The sequence below is a fragment of the Oncorhynchus nerka genome, linkage group LG12 (assembly GCF_034236695.1).
Source record: "Oncorhynchus nerka isolate Pitt River linkage group LG12, Oner_Uvic_2.0, whole genome shotgun sequence".
In the NCBI taxonomy this organism is placed as follows: domain Eukaryota; kingdom Metazoa; phylum Chordata; class Actinopteri; order Salmoniformes; family Salmonidae; genus Oncorhynchus; species Oncorhynchus nerka.
The window spans coordinates 27,031,711-27,051,075 of record NC_088407.1 but is presented as its reverse complement, the minus strand read 5'-3'; the positions used below and the strand labels follow the sequence as shown (position 1 = coordinate 27,051,075).

Genomic DNA, 19,365 nt, shown 5'->3' with positions numbered 1-19,365 from the left:
ATTTCGCCTATGCCATGGTGGTCACTGCTGGACTGGTAACTTAACTACCTTCAGCAGAGCAAACATGTTTGTTTATTTGTTCTATCTTTGACTGACGTTAGCTGACGTAAGATAGCTAATGTTACCAAATAAAGTATCTCAATTTGGTAGCCATTTATTCCACCCTTGTCTGGAAAACACTCCGTTACTAAAAATAGAATTGTCCATACGGCTAACTGTTGGTGGCAATGATGAATCTGTATAAATCTTTGGTTGGTTAGTTGGTTCTCAGCCAGTCTCAGCTGGCTAGCAATCTTGCTGTTAATTTTGTGACGCTAGTTAGATAACAGCAAGCTGACAGTATTGGAAGGTCCATGTTAGGTATGCATAGCTAGCCAGTCTAATAGAGATCAATGCAATTAAGTGTAGTGGTTAAATTGTTTATTGTTGTGTATTTTCTTGTAGGTGGTACTTGTAGTGGAGGCTGCTGAGGGGAGGACGGCTCATAATAATGGCTGAAACATAGCAAATGGAATTGCATCAAACCATGTGTTTGAAGTATTTGATACCATTCCAAAAATTCTGCTTCAGTCATTGCCACAAGCCTATCCTCCCCAATTAAGTTGCCACCAAACTCCTGTGGTGCAGAATCTCATTCCACCAAGATGTGCTTCCAAACCCTAGCTCTGCACAAGGTGAAAGTAAATTGACAAAAATATTTCCAAGCTGATGTCTAAAATAGCTACATTTCCAGTAAGCATGGTATAAACATGAATTGGGTAGTGTTTTGTGGGGTTACAGGTGGTTAGAGGTAGCATGAGGACCACAGAATACCTTCCAGACCATGTAATCAATTTAGTCTACACCTCTTCCCTTTTTACCGTTTCTTTTTGTAAAACTCAGGTTATCTGGAGTCATTTCACAGTGCCCTGCTGAAAAATACCCCAAGGTGGAGGCATTTTGGGTACACAAGCATGAGGAACGGAACACACCTTGCAGTTATGGAGCACAGCAAGATTGTGGGACAGAAACCAGCAAGGGACACTGAAAGATATAAAATCAAGACTACAACAGTAGTGACACAATCACCTCATTATTCTCTCTGCAGATTCTCAAAACATAATACAAAGACAATCCACAAAATTCCCCTCCAAAGGGCTTCTGTTGACAAGGATGATCTGTCAATGGACTGGGGGAGGTATACAGACAGCACTTTGAGATGCGTAAGGGGTTTTTGGTTGTGCTTAGACAGTACATGTATTGTTGTGTATGAGAGCGATTGAGGAGAAATGGCACCTCAATCTCCCATACACAACAATTCATACTGTGTACGCACTGCCTTCCTAAGACTTTTCACATCTTTAGCCACCCAACCCATTCACTTTATTGATTTATCTTTTCTCTCAGAAGCAGCTCCCAATGTCCCCTCATTAAGCAATACGCTAGCCGGTCCCATTCGGTTGATACCTTTACCAACAAAGGCGTGTTGCCCTATGTCCCTTCCACAAAAAGTGTAAAATGCTAAGACCACAACCATATCTTTCCAGGAGATGTGCAGTACCAGCAAATCTTCTACAAGAAGACCAAACATTTGGTGGTTAAGAAGCCCTACACCACTTTTGGCAGAGTCTTATCCAGCTGGCCGTTCACCGCAGACAGGTCAGGCCCATCGCAATAAGCACAAAGAGTCTTAGCTTCCCAAGCCAACCATTGCCAGTGTACCAAAGCCTGATAAATAAAATAAAATTGCATTGGTCGCATACACATATTTAGCAGATGTTACTGCGGGTGTAGTGAAATTCTTGTGTTCCTAGCTCCAACAGTGCAGTAATATCTAACAACAATACACGCAAATCTAAAAAGTAAAAGTATGGAATTAAGAAATATTGAAATATTAGGATGAGCAATGTCGGAGTCCAGAGTATATCAGTGGAGCCTGCTGAGGGGAGGACAGCTCATAATAATGGCTGGAACGGAGTAAATGGAATGCCATCAAACCATGTGTTTGATGTATTTGATACAACTCCACTAATTCCGCTCCAGCCATTACCACGAGCCCGTCCTCCCCATTAAGGTGCCACAAACCTGTTGATCTCTTGGCTTTCTCTCAACCAGCTTCATGAGGTAGTCACCTGGAATGCATTTCAATTAACAGGTGTGCCTTGTTAAAAGTTCATTTGTGGAATTTCTTTCCTTTATGCGTTTGAGCCAATCAGTTGTGTTGTGACAAGGTCAGGGTGGTATACAGAAGATAGCCCAAATAGGGCAAATATGGCTAAGACCATGTCCATATTATTGCAAGAACAGCTCAAATAAGCAAAGAGAAATGACAGTCCATTACTTTAAGACATGAAGGTCAGTCAATACGGAACATTTCAAGAACTTTAAACATGTTTTCAAGTGCAGTTGCAAAAACTATCAAGTGATATGATGAAACTGTCTCTCATGAGGACCACCACAGGAAAGGAAGACCCAGAGTTACCTCTGCTGCAGAGGATAAGTTCATTAGAGTTACCAGCCTCAGAATTCAACAATTAACTGCACCTCAGATTGCAGTCCACATAAATGCTTCACAGAGTTCAAGTAGCAGACACATCTCTACATCAACTGTTCAGAGGAGACTGTTAATCAGACCTCCATGGTCCAATTGCTGCAAAGTAACAACTACTAAAGGACACCAATAAGAAGAAGAGACTTGCTTGGGCCTAGAAACACGCGCAATGGACATTAGACCTGTGTAAATCTGTCCTTTGGTCTGATGAGTCCAAATTTGAGATTTTTGGTTCCAACCGTCGTGTCTTTGTGAGATGCAGAGTTGGTGAACGGATGATCTCCGCATGTGTGGTTCCCACCATGAAGCATTGAGGAGGAGGTATGATGGTGTGGGGGTGCTTTGCTGGGTGACACTGTCAGTGATTTGTTTAGAATTCAAGGCACACTTAACCAGCATGGCTACCACAGCATTCTGCAGAGTGTTCAGGATCTCAGACAGGGGCAAGGTTCACCTTTCAACAAAACGATGACTCTAAGTACACAGCCAAGACGATGCAGGAGTGGCTTCGGGACAAGTCTCTAAATGTCCTTGAGTGGTCCAGCCAGAGCTCAGACTTGAAACAAATGGAACATCTCTGGAGAGACCTGAAAATAGCTGTGCAGCGACACTCCCCATCCAACTTGAGAAGAGCTTAAAAAGATCTGCAGAGAAGAATGGGAGAAACTCCCCAAATACAGGTGTGCCAAGCTTATAGCATCATAACCAATAACACTCTGTAATCACTGTCAAATGTAGTGCTGAGTAAAGGGTCTGAATGCTTATGTAAATGTGATATTTCAGTTTTGTATTTTTCATATATTTGCAAAAAAAATCTAAAGACCTGTTTTTGCTTTGTCATTATGGGGTATTGTGTGTAGATTGATGGGGGGAAACCATATAATCAATTTTAAAATAAGGCTGTCACGTAACAAAATGTGGAAAAAGTAAAGTGGTCTGAATACTTTCAGAATGAACTGTATGTACAGTTGAAATCGGAAGTTTACATACACCTTAGCCAAGTACATTTAAACTCAGTTTTTCACAATTCCTGACATTTAATCCTAGTAAAAATTCCCTGTTTTAGGTCAGTTAGGATCACCAGTTTATTTTAAGAATGTGAAATGTCAGAATAATAGTAGAGAATGATTTATTTCAGCTTTTATTTCTTTCATCACATTCCCAGTGGGTCAGAAGTTTACATACACTCTGTTAGTATTTGGTAGCATTGCCTTTAAATTGTTTAACTTGGGTCAAACATTTCTTGTAGCCTTCCACAAGCTTACCACAATAAATTGGGTGAATATTGGCCCCTTCCACCTGACAGAGCTGGTGTAACTGAGTCAGGTTTGTAGGCGTCCTTGATCGCACATGCTTTTTCAGTTCTGCCCTCAAATGTTCTATAGGATTGAGGTCAGGGCTTTGTGATGGCCACTCCAATGCCTTGACTTTGTTGTCCTTAAGCCATTTTGCCACAACTTTGGACGTATGCTTGGGGTCATTGTCCATTTGGAAGACCCATTTGCGACCAAGCTTTTACTTCCTGACTGATGTCTTCAGATGTTGCTTCAATATATCCACATAATTTTCCTACCTCATGATGCCATCTATTTTGTGAAGTGCACCAGTCCCTCCTGCAGCAAAGCACCCCCACAACATGATGCTGCCATCCCTGTGCTTCACAGTTGTGATGGTGTTCTTTGGCTTGCAAGCCTCCCCCTTTTTCATCCAAACATAACGATGGTCATTATGGCCAAACAGTTCTGTTTTTGTTTCATCAGACCAGAGGACATTTCTCCAAAAGTATGATCTTTGTCCCCATGTGCAGTTGCAATCCGTAGTCTGGCTTTTTTATGGCGGTTTTGGATCAGTGGATTCTTCCTTGCTGATATAGGACTCGTTTTACTGTGGATATAGATACTTTTGTACCCGTTTCCTCCAGCATCTTCCCAAGGTCCTTTGCTGTTGTTCTGTGATTGATTTGCACTTTTCGCGCCAAAGCACGTTCATCTCTAGGAGACAGCACGTCTCCTTCCTGAGCGGTATGACAGCTGCGTGGTCCCATGGTGTTTATACTTGTGTACTATTGTTTGTACAGATGAATGTGGTACCTTCAGGCATTTGGAAATTGCTCCCCAGGATGAAGCAGACTTGTGGAGGTCTTGGCTGATTTCTTTTGATTTTACAATGATGTCAAGCAAAGAGGCACTGAGTTTGAAGGTAGGCCTTGAAATACATTCACAGGTACACTTCCAATTGACTCAAATGATGTCAATTAGTCTATCAGAAGCTTCTAAAGCCATGACATAATTTTCTGCAATTTTCCAAGCTGTTTAAAGGCACAGTCAACTTAGTGTATGTAAACTTCTGACCCACTGGAATTGTGATTCAGTGAATTATAAATGAAATAATCTGTAAACAATTGTTGGAAAAATTACTTGTGTCGTGCACAAAGTAGATGTCCTAACCGACTTTCCAAAACTATAGTTTGTTAACAAGAAATTTGTGGAGTGGTTGAAAAACGAGTTTTAATAACTCTAACCTAAGTGTATGTAAACTTCCGACTTCAACTGTACATGTGTGTATGTGTGATGGGATGTATAGAAAATATGGACCGTATATTGATAGAAAATGTAGTATATCTGAAGAATAGTATATATACATCAATAGTTAAAAAGGATAGGCCTTGACAGTATGTAAACGTTATTTAAAGTGACCAGTGTTCCATTATTAAAGTGATCAGTATTCGATGACTATGTACATAGGGAAGCAGCCTCTAAGGTGCATGGTAGAGTAACCGGGTGATGGTTGTGACAATGACTAAAGTACAGGGCAGGGTACTGGACGGGGCTGGCTAGTGATGACTATTTAACAGTCTGATGGCCTTGAGATAGATGCTGTTTTAATCAGCTTAAAGGACTATAGCTGCGTTTACAAAGGCAGCCCAACTCTGATACTTTTTCAGTAATTTGGTGTTTTGATCAATTAGATCAGTTCTGAAAAAGATCTGATGTGATTAAGACCAATTAGTGGGAAAAAATATCAGAATTGGGCTACCTGTGTAAACACAGCTATAGTCCTTTAAGCTGATTGAAACAGCATTTATCTCTTTTAGAATCAGGTGTGCTAGATTAGGGTTGGAGTAAACCTTACAGGACAGTAGCTCTCCAGGAACAGGGCTGGAGAGCCCTGATGTAGAATCAACATAAAATAAATATTTATATTTTCTATCAATCTTTTAAATGTGTCTGCCCTTATGGATTCATAGAATATATTTGTATCAGCTGTACAGGGCTCTGTAGCATCAAACAGATGCTAGACATTCATATATCCAAAGAATGTTTGTTTATTTGTCCAAATCTAAAATACAGGAGAGTGTACACTGTTTCATGTTAACTCAAGAACTGGGTGTTCAACAACAATGTTGTATGGTAAAAGTAAAATTGTATGAACAGTATAGTACAGTGTGTCTCAGGTCTAGAGACAGATTGTTACACCTTGCAACTAGAGATTGACATTTTATGAGACTCCGACTCTATTGCACAGTTTTAACAACAGTTGAACCGTGCCAGCATGACATCAACATGAGGGTAGACTATTTGAACATGCATACATGTGCACAGGCACAGAGATTACATGTACAACAACACCTAGCCCAATAGAAAGAAATATGGCATAACCATCATACAAATGAGCTTAAGTAGGTAGGCAGACAGTATCTACCTGCACCCATGTCTATCAGGCAAATATTATTGTTATTATTATTATTATTTTAATTGTTTCACTTTACCCTTATTTTACCAGGTGAGTTGATTGAGAACACATTCTCATTTACAGCAACGACTTGGGGAATAGTTACAGGGGAGAGGAGGGGGATGAATGAGACGATGATTAGGTGACCGTGATGGGATGAGGGCGAGATTGGGAATTTAGCCATGACACCGGAGTTAACACTCCTACTCTTACGATAAGTGCCATGGGATCTTTAGTGACCACAGAGAGTCAGGACACCCGTTTAATGTCCAATCTGAAAGATGGCACCCTACACAGGGCAATGTCCCCAATCACTGCCCTTGGGCATTGGGATATTTTTTTAGACCAGAGGAAATGGTGCCTCTTACTGGCTCTCCAACACCAAATATAGTAAAACCAGCTTCCATTTTAGATTTACAACAGTGAATTGTTGTATTATTGTTTTTCTCTCACTGTTTGGTAGTAAACTTAGCTATCTAGCTCGCTGGATATGCAATACTTGTTATTTCCATCTGTTTGGAATCCTATCTTGCATCATGCCTATAATGTTGTTAATCATAACCAATGTGAACCCTCGTCAATGATGTTACATAGCTAGCTAGTAAAATTATTTACAGTTGCTGATGTTACACGTTTGGTAACAAGTTACAAATGTGAGGTATGGCGCATAAGTTAGCTGGCGCCAGGCTAACTATCTAGCGAACTCCAGTCATGTGCTAACATTTGCTGGTAAGCCTAGCTTTAGGTGTCTGGTTGTAGCTTGCTGTTTAGTAGCTAGCCATATCTAAGACTAAAAAGAGAAGAGGTTTTACAATTGAGATACAAAAGATCTCATTGTAAAACCTTTTCTATTTTTAATCATAGATATGGCTACCAGTAGTTGTTTAGCTAGCTTAGTTAGCTAGCTACCTAACTAGTTTGGCAAACAGAAAAATAATCACATTTCCCCCCCACTGTAACACACAGTGGTGGTGTGTGGGTAAAATCTCTGTGGAAGACGAGCCAGGGGAAAAAATGCCATATTAGAACCTATATGTTGTTACCATTGCATTGTTTGCTCTATAACCAGTTCATGTGCCTTGCCACCGTGATATATAGGCCTAAGGCTGAGACAATAAGAAGACACAGTGGCAGAATCATTTCAACCACACCTTTGTTTCATCACAAAGCCAGAGAGTAACCTCTACAAAGCATATTGCATGGAACAAGCAGTTACATAACAGCATGGTCAAGCAAGTTAATGTTTCCGTCATTTTCGGACCACTAAACAACCATTGATTTAGAACCACGGAGAGTTACCGCAAGTCACAAAGAAAACAGGAGCTGCCTCCACTGTTCCAGCACTATTTCAACTTCAACATTTCAACGTCATGTAATCACCTCTGCTTAGTCCAATACAGTTCGAACTAAAAAATACCAAAAACTATTTAGTCCAATCAATGTAAGCTAAATATAATGTGGATGTCCAATGGCTCTGATTTGTGTGCGTGGGAGTGCTTTGCAACAACACCAAAAAACATGTTGACTCACACTACTTGTAGAGAAATGCCAATGCCATCCTCCTCTCTTTCATGTTGACAAAACATTCTACCACACTGTCATACAGTACATGCTTAAATGTTTTGTTGTCCTAGGCTACCTGGCTAAAATGCTTGCTCGCTAGCCTAACGTCCTTTCATGGGCAACGTTAACTAGTTGTTTTTTAGTTTTTTAATTAAAATTTCATCTTTTCATCTTTTAAGTTCAAATTTCATCTTTAAGTTCTCATTTGCAACTGCGACCTGGCCAAGATAAAGCATAGCAATTTGACACATACAACAACACAGAGTTACACATGGAATAAACACAACATACAGTCAATAATACAGTAGAACAAAAGAAAACAAAAATGCTATATACAGTGAGTGCAAATGAGGTAAATTAAGGCAATAAATAGGCCATGGTGGCAAAGTAATTACAATATAGCAATTAAACACAGGAATGGTAGATGTGCAGAAGATGAATGTGCAAGTAGATGTAACAGTATAACTTTAGACCGTCCCCTCGCCCATACCCGGGCGCGAACGAGAGCGTACAGGTCGCAATGGGGGGTAGTGTATGGGACTTTGGTGACAAAACGGATGGCACTGTGATAGACGGCATCCAGTTTGTTGAGTTGAGTGTTGGAGGCTATTTTATAGATGACATCACCGAAGTCGAGGATCGGTAGGACGGTCAGTTTTACGAGGGTATGTTTGGCAGCATGAGTGAATGATGCTTTGTTGTGAAATAGGAAGCCGATTCTAGATTTAATTTTGGATTGGAGATGCTTAATGTGAGTCTGGAAGGAGAGTTTACAGTCTAACCAGACACCCAGGTATTGGTAGTTGTCCACGTATTCTAAGTCAGAGCCATCCAGAGTAGTGATGCTAGACGGGCGAGCAGGTGTGGGCAGTGATCGATTGAATAGCATCCATTTAGCTTTACTTGCGTTTAAGAGCAGTTGGAGGCCACGGAAGGAGAGTTGTATGGCATTGAAGCTCGTCTGGAGGTTAGTTAACACAATGTCCAAAGAGAATTGAACACTTTGGCACACCCATAGAGACTGCCAGAGGTCCGGACAACAGGCCCTCCGATTTGACACACTGAACTCTATCAGAGAAGTAGTTGGTAAACCAGGCGAGGCAATCATTTGAGAAACCAAGGCTGTCGAGTCTGCCAATAAGAATGTGGTGATTGACAGAGTCGAAAGCCTTGGCCAGGTCGATGAATAGGGCTGCACAGTAATGTCTCTTATCGATGATGGTTATGATGTCGTTTAGGCCCCTGAGGTGCACCCATGACCAGCTCTGAAACCAGATTGCATAGCGGAGAAGGTACGGTGGGATTCTAAATGGTCGGTAATCTGTTTAACGTGGCTTTTGAAGACCTTAGAATGACAGGGTAGGATAGATATAGGTCTGTAGCAGTTTGGGTCTAGAGTTTCACCCCCTTTGAAGAGGGGGATGACCGCGGCAGCTTTCCAATCTTTGGGAATCTCAGACGATCCGAAAGAGAGGTTGAACAGGCTAGTAATAGGGGTTGCAACAATTTCAGCAGGTAATTCTAGAAAGAGAGGGTCCAGATTGTCTAGTCCGGCTGATTTCTATGGGTTCAGATTTTGCAGCTCTTTCAGAACATCAGCTATCTGGATTTGGGTGAAGGAGAAAGGGTGGGGCTTTAGCGAGTTGCTGTGGAGGGTGCCGGGCAGTTGACCGGGGTAGGGGTAGCCAGGTGGAAAGCATGGCCAGCCGTAGAGAGATGCTTTATGAAATTCTCAAATTATAGTGGATTTATCGGTGGTAACAGTGTTTCCTAGCCTCAGAGCAGTGGACAGCTGGGAGGAGGTGCGCTTATTCTCCATGGACTTTAAAGTGTCCCAGAACTTTTTAGAGTTAGTACTATAGGATGCAAATTTCTGTTTGAAAAAACTAGCCTTAGCTTTTCTAACTGCCTGTGTATATTTGTTCCTAACTTTCCTGAAAAGTTGCATATCACGGGGGCTATTCGATGCTAATGCAGAATGCCACAGGATGTTTTTGTGCTGGTCAAGGGCAGACAGGTCTGGAGTGAACCAAGGAGTATATCTATTCCTAGTTCTAAATGTTTTGAGTGGGGCATGCTTATTTAAGATGGTGAGGAAGGCACTTTTAAAGAATAGCCAGGCATCATCTACTGACGGGATGAGGTCAATGTCATTCCAGGATACCACGGCCAGGTCGATTAGAAAGGCCTGCTCGCAGAAGTGTTTTAGGGAGCGTTTGACAGTGATGAGGGGTGGTTGTTTGGTCGCAGACTCATTACGGATGCAGGCAATGAGGCAGTGATCGCTGAGATCTTGATTGAAAACGGCAGAGGTGTATTTGGAGGGCGAGTTAGTTAGGACGACATCTATGAGGGTGCCCGTGTTTACGGATTTGGGGTTGTACCTGGTAGGTTCATTGATAATTTGTGTGAGATTGAGGGCCTCAAGCTTAGATTGTAGGATGGCCGGGGTGTTAAGCATGTCCCAGTTTAGGTCACCTAGTAGCACGAGCTCAGAAGATAGATGGGGGGCAATCAATTCACATATGGTATCGAGGGCACAGCTGGGGGCAGAGGGAGGTCTATAGCAAGCGGCAACAGTGAGAGACTTGTTTCTGGAAAGGTGAATTTTTAGAAGTAGAAGCTCGAATTGTTTGGGTACAGACTTGGATAGTAATACAGAACTCTGCAGGCTATCTTTGCAGTAGATTGTTAACATTAGGCTTCTACATTTAGCTACATATTAAACTTCTATCCTCTCAGGCCAGGGGCACAATGTTTTATTTTATGGTTGGATCAGAATCGCTGTTATAATCATTGGCCAGTACAGAGAATTAAGTAAAACCACAAGTCCAAATCCTTATCTCCATCCAAGGCTAATTTAGGAAAGGACCAATTTTAGCTAGCTAGCTAGCCACCAGAGGAAAACAACACAACGAGATACACAATGAGTTTCTGTCAATAACGTATGCTCTCGATTCGATGTGAATGGAGTGAAGCCAAATCCAAACTGGCTTCCCTTTACACTTTTTTTTGGTGCGCCAGGACCATTCAGAGTTGAGCTCACTCAGTTTAGCTCAATGCTGATTGACTATTATTTTATTTAAAAAATGATCAAGGGAGGCCAAATACTCGCTGGCTTCCCTTGCATTCAATGCTATGGGCAGCAACAATTTCATACTCTTTTGGACCAGACTGCATCAGATAGATGGGCTACAAATACAGAGACATAGGGGCGCTGTTTCGCTCGCTCAGATTTTTTCTCCAGTGAGATACTGTACATTCAGCCGCATGCGAATTGAAGGTCACTTTTTGGGGAAGCCTGGTTTCCCTTGACATCCATGAGTACATGCCACTGGTAACACAGTAGAATGTCAGCCAGCAATACACAATATGGGTTTCAATAGATAAACTAAAGTTAGCTAGGTGGCTTGCAGGAAAAATAACTGACTTAGCTAGGCACCGTATTTGTCATCTGCCCTCTTGGTGCTGGCATTTGCTGTAGCTGAGCTTCTAACGCTAACTAAATCCAAGTCTTTGTTTTGAATCCTCTTTGCTAGCTAATTGATGCTCTATCGTCAAATTCGTGTTGATTAAAGGAATCACTTGAAGTCATTGCATCTGGTCAGTTCTTAAAAGTTGTCATTTTTCAGTGACTGGAAAAAATGTCTGATTGTACATTTACTGATGAATCCACCAATAGGAACATTGCTGAAAGACATCAAATGGCTCTATCGAAACAAGGACAACCATATCTACATCCACAAAAACGTATAGTGCGATCAGTATAACATAGAGCCTTTGCGAAAGGCCACAAAGCAGGACTAGACTAAATGCATTTTTAGATACACACACAGCAGAGTGAAATAGAGCGCAATGACGTGGTGCACACATCTGCACAAATGTATCCTAGTACGCAATCTTCGGGGACCACTTTTGGCTCGTGAGCGCCACTTTCACAACTACTGGTTAAAAAGTTGACAAAAGTACTGGAGAATCTCTTTAACCATGTAAGTCAATCAAGATTCAAGACAATCGCCTTATTATTGACAATGACTGCCTGGCAAGTGGCACAAAAAACAACTCCTGAACTCCCCGGTTGGCCCACTATTAATAACTGACTAATAGAATTACCAGTAAATCAAACTAAAACAGATTAGCCAGACATGATGTGAGTCAGACAGGCAGAGAGGGTAGGTTGGGAAAGTAAGTGTTACCTGGTCCAATTGAAACTCTGTGGTTTGGGGTTTCCTCCACTGACACAACTGAGGGCAGCTTCCTCCAGACCAGCATACCAGTTCTGATCAAAACCAGAGATCTCTGCATTGGGAGGATCTAGAATAGAGGAACATGATCAAAGTCATTATTTTAGCAGAACTGGCAGATACACAGAAATACACAATCACACACACTAATAATAAAGTCAGGATAAAAAATAGCTGTAAAAGATCTTCCTGGTGAGAAAGAAGCACATTCAGCTTACAATGAAGTTACTTTAGATTCTGAATTCTACCAGGGACTTTAAATAAAGAGGGGTATATTAAACGGAAAAGTCACCGAAGGCATAGAAGTCTGTATAAACATGTAGTGAAGTGTCACAATTCATAGTTATTAAAGGCCCAGTCCAGTCAAAAACGAGATTTTCCTGTGTTTTATATATATTTCCACACTGAGGTTGGAATAATTCTGTGAAAACGATGATAATGCCCTTTTAGTGTGAGAGCTGTTTTAAAAGACTGCCTGTTTTGGTGGGTTGGATTTTTAGCCTACCATGGTGACATCACCATGCGGTAAATTAGTTAATAGACCAATAAGAAAGAGAAGTCCAAGCCTCTCTGTTAATAACAGCAACAACAAAAAAATCCCCTTGTAAAATGCCCTTTTCCAAGACCATTTGAATTGAAATCAATCACTAGAAGGTACTCTTGTTACCCTGAAATGATTTGATATTGAGATAAAAACAGCTGCATTGGACCTTTTAATGCGAAGTCTAAACTCACAGTGCACCACCAGGTTGTTGGTGATCCTGCGTGGTCCCTTCAGAGCCGGGTGCTTCACCAGACAGTCCAGCCTCTTCCCATCCATACTCCTCAGGGGATGCAGAGAGAAGTGGGTGGAGACTGAACCACCCTCCAAACTCCTGTTGTGTGATTGGCCTGGTAGTTCTGTGTCCCAGGAGAGGTGGGGCGGAGGGCGGGCCACAGAGCGGCAGGATGCAGCCAATTGGAAGGACTGGCCTTCGACAAGGATCACAGGGTCCAGGGAGGAGATGGGCGTGGCTGCGGGGGTCAAGGGTCAAATGTCAAAGGAATCAACTATTCCTTGGTCTTAGTGCTTGGGGAGGTGATCTTAGAACTGGTCTTAGTTGTTAATTGGAGGTTAAGCTGATCCTAGAACATTGTGACATGATGCTTCAGGGGGTGAAAGTTCTTAAACGCTTAACTGGGATCAGCTTTATGATCCAAGCTGAAATCTAGATTTCTAATGTACTCTGTTAGGTAGATGTTTAAAAAACAGGACATTTTATCTTAAAAAGACAGCTGGATACACTGACAGTTACAATGACAGTTGTGGCTTACATGACTACTATCACCACTAGAGCTATTGTTTTAGCTAATAATACTACAACTGACACCTGTAAACATCATCATCAATCATTATTATAATCATCGTCATCAGGACATTATACTCTGTAAATCCAAGTCCTACAATGAGTAAGGGGAAGCAAGGGGAGGGACTTACTCCACACGGTGAGTGACAGCTGTCGTTCGAAGTTCCCCGAGGGGAAGGTGCTGATGTGACAGTTGTACCTGCCCTCATCTGACTCAACGGTGTTCATGATGATCAGGGATGAGTCCACGGTGGGTTTCCTGCTGCTGAACCGCACACGCCCTGAGTACTGACCAAACTCTGAGAGAGGGGGGAGATTGAGGAGAAGGGGAGGGGGGATCATACAGGGAGAGTAAAGAGGGGGGTGGGTGAGAGAGAAGAAGAGTTAGAAGGAGAGTAAGTGGGATATGGGGGTGGCAAATATAGATAAATGGAGTAGCTAGATTGAAACTGCATCTGTGGTTTTGTCTTCCACTCTAAATATAACTTGTAAGGCTTCGAGGGCTAGCAAAGCAGATGAACTACCAATACATAAAGAGATGGATGGTTGACACTCTTAGTACTTTAACATCTATATGTATGTGTCCTACCTGTGTGTCCGTCGGTGTGGTGTACTGTGATGATCTGGTCCTTGGTGCCATCTGCTTTCTCCTTGGTCCAGGTGACCTGTGACAATGAGAGACGAGACCATTCTGTAAGGGACATCTTTTCTAAGATAAAACCAGATATGTTGAACAGAGCATTATGGGTACTGTAGTAACTCATGCTACAGACCTGAACCACCACCTGGCCCACTTCCACCTTGAACTGGCAGGGCAGCCGGGTGTCAGCCTCAGCCAGGGAGTCGAAGGAGTACGGGGGAGAGGGCTCCACAAAGTCCCCCTGCACCACAGCGACTGGGGGGAGAGGGGGATCGTGGGAAGGAGAGATGGAAGGGGGAGAAAGAGAGAGTTATTTATTTGTTGACTTTATTGTCCCCGTGGGGAAAATGTGTGTGGCATTGTTGACGTCATTTACAATAGAAATACAACACAATGTCACAGTGTAGCGAGAGAGATAATGAGAGGTTGAAAGACATTAGGAAGACTGTGCACTGAACCATGAGGATTTTGTAGTCTTAACACTTTCCTTACTGTCCTTTATATGCTTCAGGGGGTGAGCGACAGAAAGAATGAGAAGAGAGGAGATGTAGAGGATAGAGAGATGTGGTTGGAAAGAAGACAGAGAGGCCAAGAGATGGGGGGGAGGAAGAGTACACAAAGAAGAAAGGGAGTCAGAGGGAGGACATAGAGCAAGCGATTCAATGTGTCAGTGAGGATATGTCGCTTGACTTGTTGCACTAGTGAACCTCCGAGTGTCCAGAGAAACACACACATACACACATACTCACGTGCGTGCACACACACAGTGACTGCAAACGCATGCACACACACATGCAAACGTACACATATACGCACACGTATGTACGCACAACCGGACCTATTTGATGTAGACATCTTATATCATCTACAGTGGCACACTGTTTTGCCAAGTCACAACATTGATGATCCTTATGGAATGAAGGCCTGATTGCCATCTCCTTTTCTCATTAAAAAAAAGTGTTCTTTTTTGGCCAAACAGCTCACTCTTAGCGTAACAGAAAAAGCATTTATGCACCTTACCAAATACCAATACAAATGTTAAGTAAAAATGTTGTAATCGTGCTCTATGTAGAGTATATTTTAGACCCATAATACATTTAGTTAAGGATACCAGTTCCAGATAACATGAACTCAGCAAAAAAAGAAACGTCCCTTTTTCAGGACCCTCTTTCAAAGATAAATTCATAAAAATCCAAATTACTTCACAGATCTTCATTATAAAAGGGGTTAAACACGGTTTCCCATGCCTGTTCAATGAACCATAAACAATTAATGAACATGCACCTGTGGAACGGTCGTTAAGACACTAACAGTTTACAGACGGTAGGCAATTAAGGTCACAGTTATGAAAATGTAGGACACTAAAGAGGCCTTTCTACTGACTCTGAAAAAATACCAAAAGAAAAATGCCCAGGGTCCCTGCTCAACTGTGTGAACGTGCCTTAGGTATGCTGCAAGGAGGCATGAGGAGTGCAGATGTTGCCAGGGCAATAAATTGCAATGTCCGTACTGTGAGACACCGAAGACAGTGCAACAGGGAGACAGGACGGACAGCTTATTGTCCTCGCAGTGGCAGACCACGTGTACCAACACCTGCAGAGGATCAGTACATCAGAACATCACACCTGGGGGACAGGTACAGGATGGCTACAACAACTGCCAGAGTTACACCAGGAACGCACAATCCCTCCATCAGTGCTCAGACTGTCTGCAATAGGCTGAGAGAGGCTAGACTAAGGGCTTGTAGGCATGTTGTCTGGTGAGGATCTGCCTTACATCACTGGCAACAACGTCGCCGGACCAGACAGGACTGGCAAAAAGTGATTTTCACTGACAAGTCGCGGTTTTGTCTCACCAGGGGTGATGGTCGGATTTGGGTTTATCGTCGAAGGAATGAGCGTTACACCGAGGCCTGTACTCTGGAGCGGGATCGATTTGGAGGTGGAGGGTCCGTCATGGTCTGGGGCGGTGTGTCACAGCATCATGGGACTGAGCTTGTTGTCATTGCAGGCAATCTCAACGCTGTGCGTTACAGGGAAGACATCCTCCTCCCTCATGCGGTACCCTTCCTGCAGGCTCATCCTGACATGACAATGCCACCAGCCATACTGCTCGTTCTATGCGACTTCTTGCAGGACAGGATTGTCAGTGTTCTGCCATGGCCAACGAAGAGCCCGGATCTCAATCCCATTAAGCACGTCTGGGACCTGTTGGATCGGAGGGTGAGGGCTAGGGCCATTCCCTCCAGAAATGTCCAGGAACTTGCAGATGCCTTAGTGGAAGAGTGGGGTGACATCTCACAGCAAGAACTGGCAAATCTGGTGCAGTCTATGAGGCGGAGATGCACTGCAGTACTTAATGCAGCTGGTGGCCACACCAGATGCTGACTGTTACTTTTGATTTTGACCCCGCCTTTGTTCAGGGACACATTATTCTGTTTTTGTTTGTCACATGTCTGTCTCTGTTCAGTTTATGTCTCAGTTGTTGAATCTTGTTATGTTCATACAAATATTTCCGTATGTGAAGTTTGCTGAAAATAAATGCAGTTGACAGTGAGAGGACGGTGCTAAGTTTGCTAAGTTTATTATATGCCCATAGTAAAAGCTGTTTTGATATGGCTGTACTGATTCAACGGTGACTTTTGTTGTTGTTGAACTAATAGTTTGTGTGTGTGTGTGTGTGTGTGTGTGTGTGTGTGTGTGTGTGTGTGTGTGTCATGCGTGAGCATGTGTTTGTAAACAGCAGACAGATTGTCTTTAGTATGATTTATGTATTTACCAGGTCACTTTGTTGTCTACCATGCTGACAGGTGCTGTATTTTTCCATGTGAACAGTGTGTTACTGTTGTGTCACAACAGAGTTGTGAACATGGAGTAGGGGCAGGCAAGGCTTTGAGGTTTCCTGAGGAATCTGCCTGTGCAACATTACTGCCATAACACTCCACCTATGACACAGCATCCGGTCTGTCTGACTGACTGTCTCTCAAGATTAAATACACATTGCCAAGATAAGGGTCTCTCTCTCTCTCTCTCTCTCTCTCTCTCTCTCTCTCTCTCTGCTGTCTTGCTCTATCACTCTGTCTCTCTTTCTCTGTCTCTCGCTCCCTCTCTCTCACTCTCTTCTCTGTCTCTGTTGCACTCTCTCTTGCTCTCTCTCTCTCTCTCTCTCCCTCCTCTCTCTTGCTGTCTTGCTCTATCACTCTGTCTCTCTTTCTCTGTCTCTCTTTCTCTATCTCTTTCTCTGTCTCTGTTGCACTCTCTCTTGCTCTCTCTCTCTCTCCCCCTCTCTCTCCCTCTCTCTCCCTCCTCTCTCTCTTGCTGTCTTGCTCTATCACTCTGTCTCTCTTTCTCTCTCGCTCCCTCTCTCTCACTCTCTTCTCTGTCTCTGTTGCACTCTCTCTTGCTCTCTCTCTCCCCCTCTCTCTCTCCCTCTATCTCTCCATCCTCTCTCTCTTGCTGTCTTGCTCTATCACTCTGTCTCTCTGTCTCTGTTGCACTCTCTCTTGCTCTGTCTCTCTCTCTCACACTGTCTCTCTGTTTCTTTCTGTCTGTCTCACACAAACCATGTCTTTGTTTTCCTCATTTAAAAAGTCATTATACATCAGCTTATATAAATACAGCACAGGACAATAGGCGCCTGCTGCAATCCTTCTCTGATCCTCATAGAGAGAGAGAGAGAGAGAGCACAGGAAAAGAGTCAGACTGAATCACAGACATGAGCGGGGAAATTGATCAACAGTAACCTGTTTTTCCTGAAATATCAGACAACTCCTCAAGTGTTGTCCATCTAATCCAGCAAAGACTAACCCAAGAAGCTGGACATGAGCCAAAGTTGGCAGTAGCCTACTTATTTAAATATTCATATAAAAATCGACTTGCTGGGTCAATTACCAAAATCCATAGGAGTACAGATAAACCACAACTAAAAATGCAGAGCTTTAGCTGAAAATAGTTGTCATTATCGTCTGTTATTTTGTTTATAACGCTTTACTTAGCCCCTTTGCAGTGTTATTTCTCCTAGTCTAAACATTACATCATGAATAACCAACTTACTGAAACTACAAAGGATCCATAGCAGTGGTGTCATTCTCCCCGGTTCGGTGGAATGGTCCACCCGCCTTGATAGATCTGGAGACAGAGGTTTGTGGTCTATTCTGATGCTGGAATTTGTTGTGACATTGGTCCAATTTCCACTTAACTTAACCGTTTATGATCTTATCCCAGACAGTGAACTTTCTTTCATCCAGTGTCAAATCCAAGACAGGAATGTAAAAAAAAAACGTCTAGGCTAAAAGTAGTATAGATCCTCAGATTTAGCCTACATTTATGATTCGACCATGTCTGGCTTGTTGTTGTTGGCTTTTCTTATTCCAACAAATCCTTTGGAAAGTTGTTCTCTCTCAATGTGAAAGGTGCTGCCTATTCCTTTCTTTGCATTTTGGAAAAGTCATTGATTCCTAGTGAAATGCACAAATGATGTTCTGTTTCTTTGACACAAGCACACCATATTCTGGCTTCTCAAAAGTAGGAGCGGTTACCTGTTTTCTTGGGTACACCTGTTACAAGCACGCTCTCGCTCTCTCGCTGTCTCTGACACACACACACACACACACACACCTGGGAAGTCACCTTTCCAGTTTAGTTAAAGCAACAGACAGTTATTTTCAGGCCTTTACATGCAGCCTTCCACAAGGCTCAACCGGGAGGTGAAATGATGTAGGCACAGTACACAGGCCCTCTAGATGGAGTAGCCTAAACAACTTGTCTCGATATCGAAGATACAAAGATACATCTATCGATCTACAATCTACATCATGAACTACATCTATCAATTTAGACACCAGAAAATGGTTGTTGATATCTACATAGGTGTGGTAACTATTAATTGCAGACGTAAAGAGTTGAAGCTTAAGCAAAATGGCTCCATTCTGGCTCTGACAGAACGACGTCTCTACTGAAGGGGTTACAGAAGAAGTAAAACAGGTATCTGTCTACCTCTAAAACAGTTAAGTTAAAACCCCTCAGGCACTTTCAGTTGGGTAAATTGACTCCCCCTTCCTTTTTTCTCTCTCTCATAGGGCGGCGCACAATTGGCCCAGCATCGTCCGGGTTAGCGGAGGGTTTGGCCAGGGTAGGCCGTCATTGTAAATAAGAATTTGTTCTTACCTGACTTGCCTAGTTAACTAAAGGTTCAATTTTGTTCTCCAGTACAGTTGCCAAGACATGTTTCATAATTCAACATCTTTTTGAGTTTGCATGTTCAGGTCATGTTTAGGTCAACTGTTGTCCTGTTTTTCTACAATGTGTAATA

At 42.6% G+C, this 19,365-nt stretch overlaps 1 protein-coding gene across 2 annotated transcripts in view; it reads right to left on the bottom strand.

Moving 5' to 3' along the window:
• LOC115138041 (nectin-4-like) overlaps nt 1-18,625 on the bottom strand; it is a 29,829-nt gene extending 11,204 nt beyond the window's left edge. The window contains exons 1-6 of one of the 2 annotated variants that reach the window (XM_029674432.2): nt 18,108-18,625; nt 14,189-14,310; nt 14,005-14,080; nt 13,547-13,714; nt 12,805-13,083; nt 12,022-12,139 (exon numbers count right to left, since the gene is read on the bottom strand). In XM_029674432.2, coding sequence (XP_029530292.1) covers nt 12,022-12,139; nt 12,805-13,083; nt 13,547-13,714; nt 14,005-14,080; nt 14,189-14,310; nt 18,108-18,141 — 797 coding nt within the window. In that variant the 5' untranslated portion in view covers nt 18,142-18,625. The remainder of the gene's footprint in view (nt 1-12,021; nt 12,140-12,804; nt 13,084-13,546; nt 13,715-14,004; nt 14,081-14,188; nt 14,311-18,107) is intronic. The other variant, XM_029674430.2, reaches the window with a different exon arrangement.
• Between the last annotated feature and the right edge of the window lie 740 nt (nt 18,626-19,365).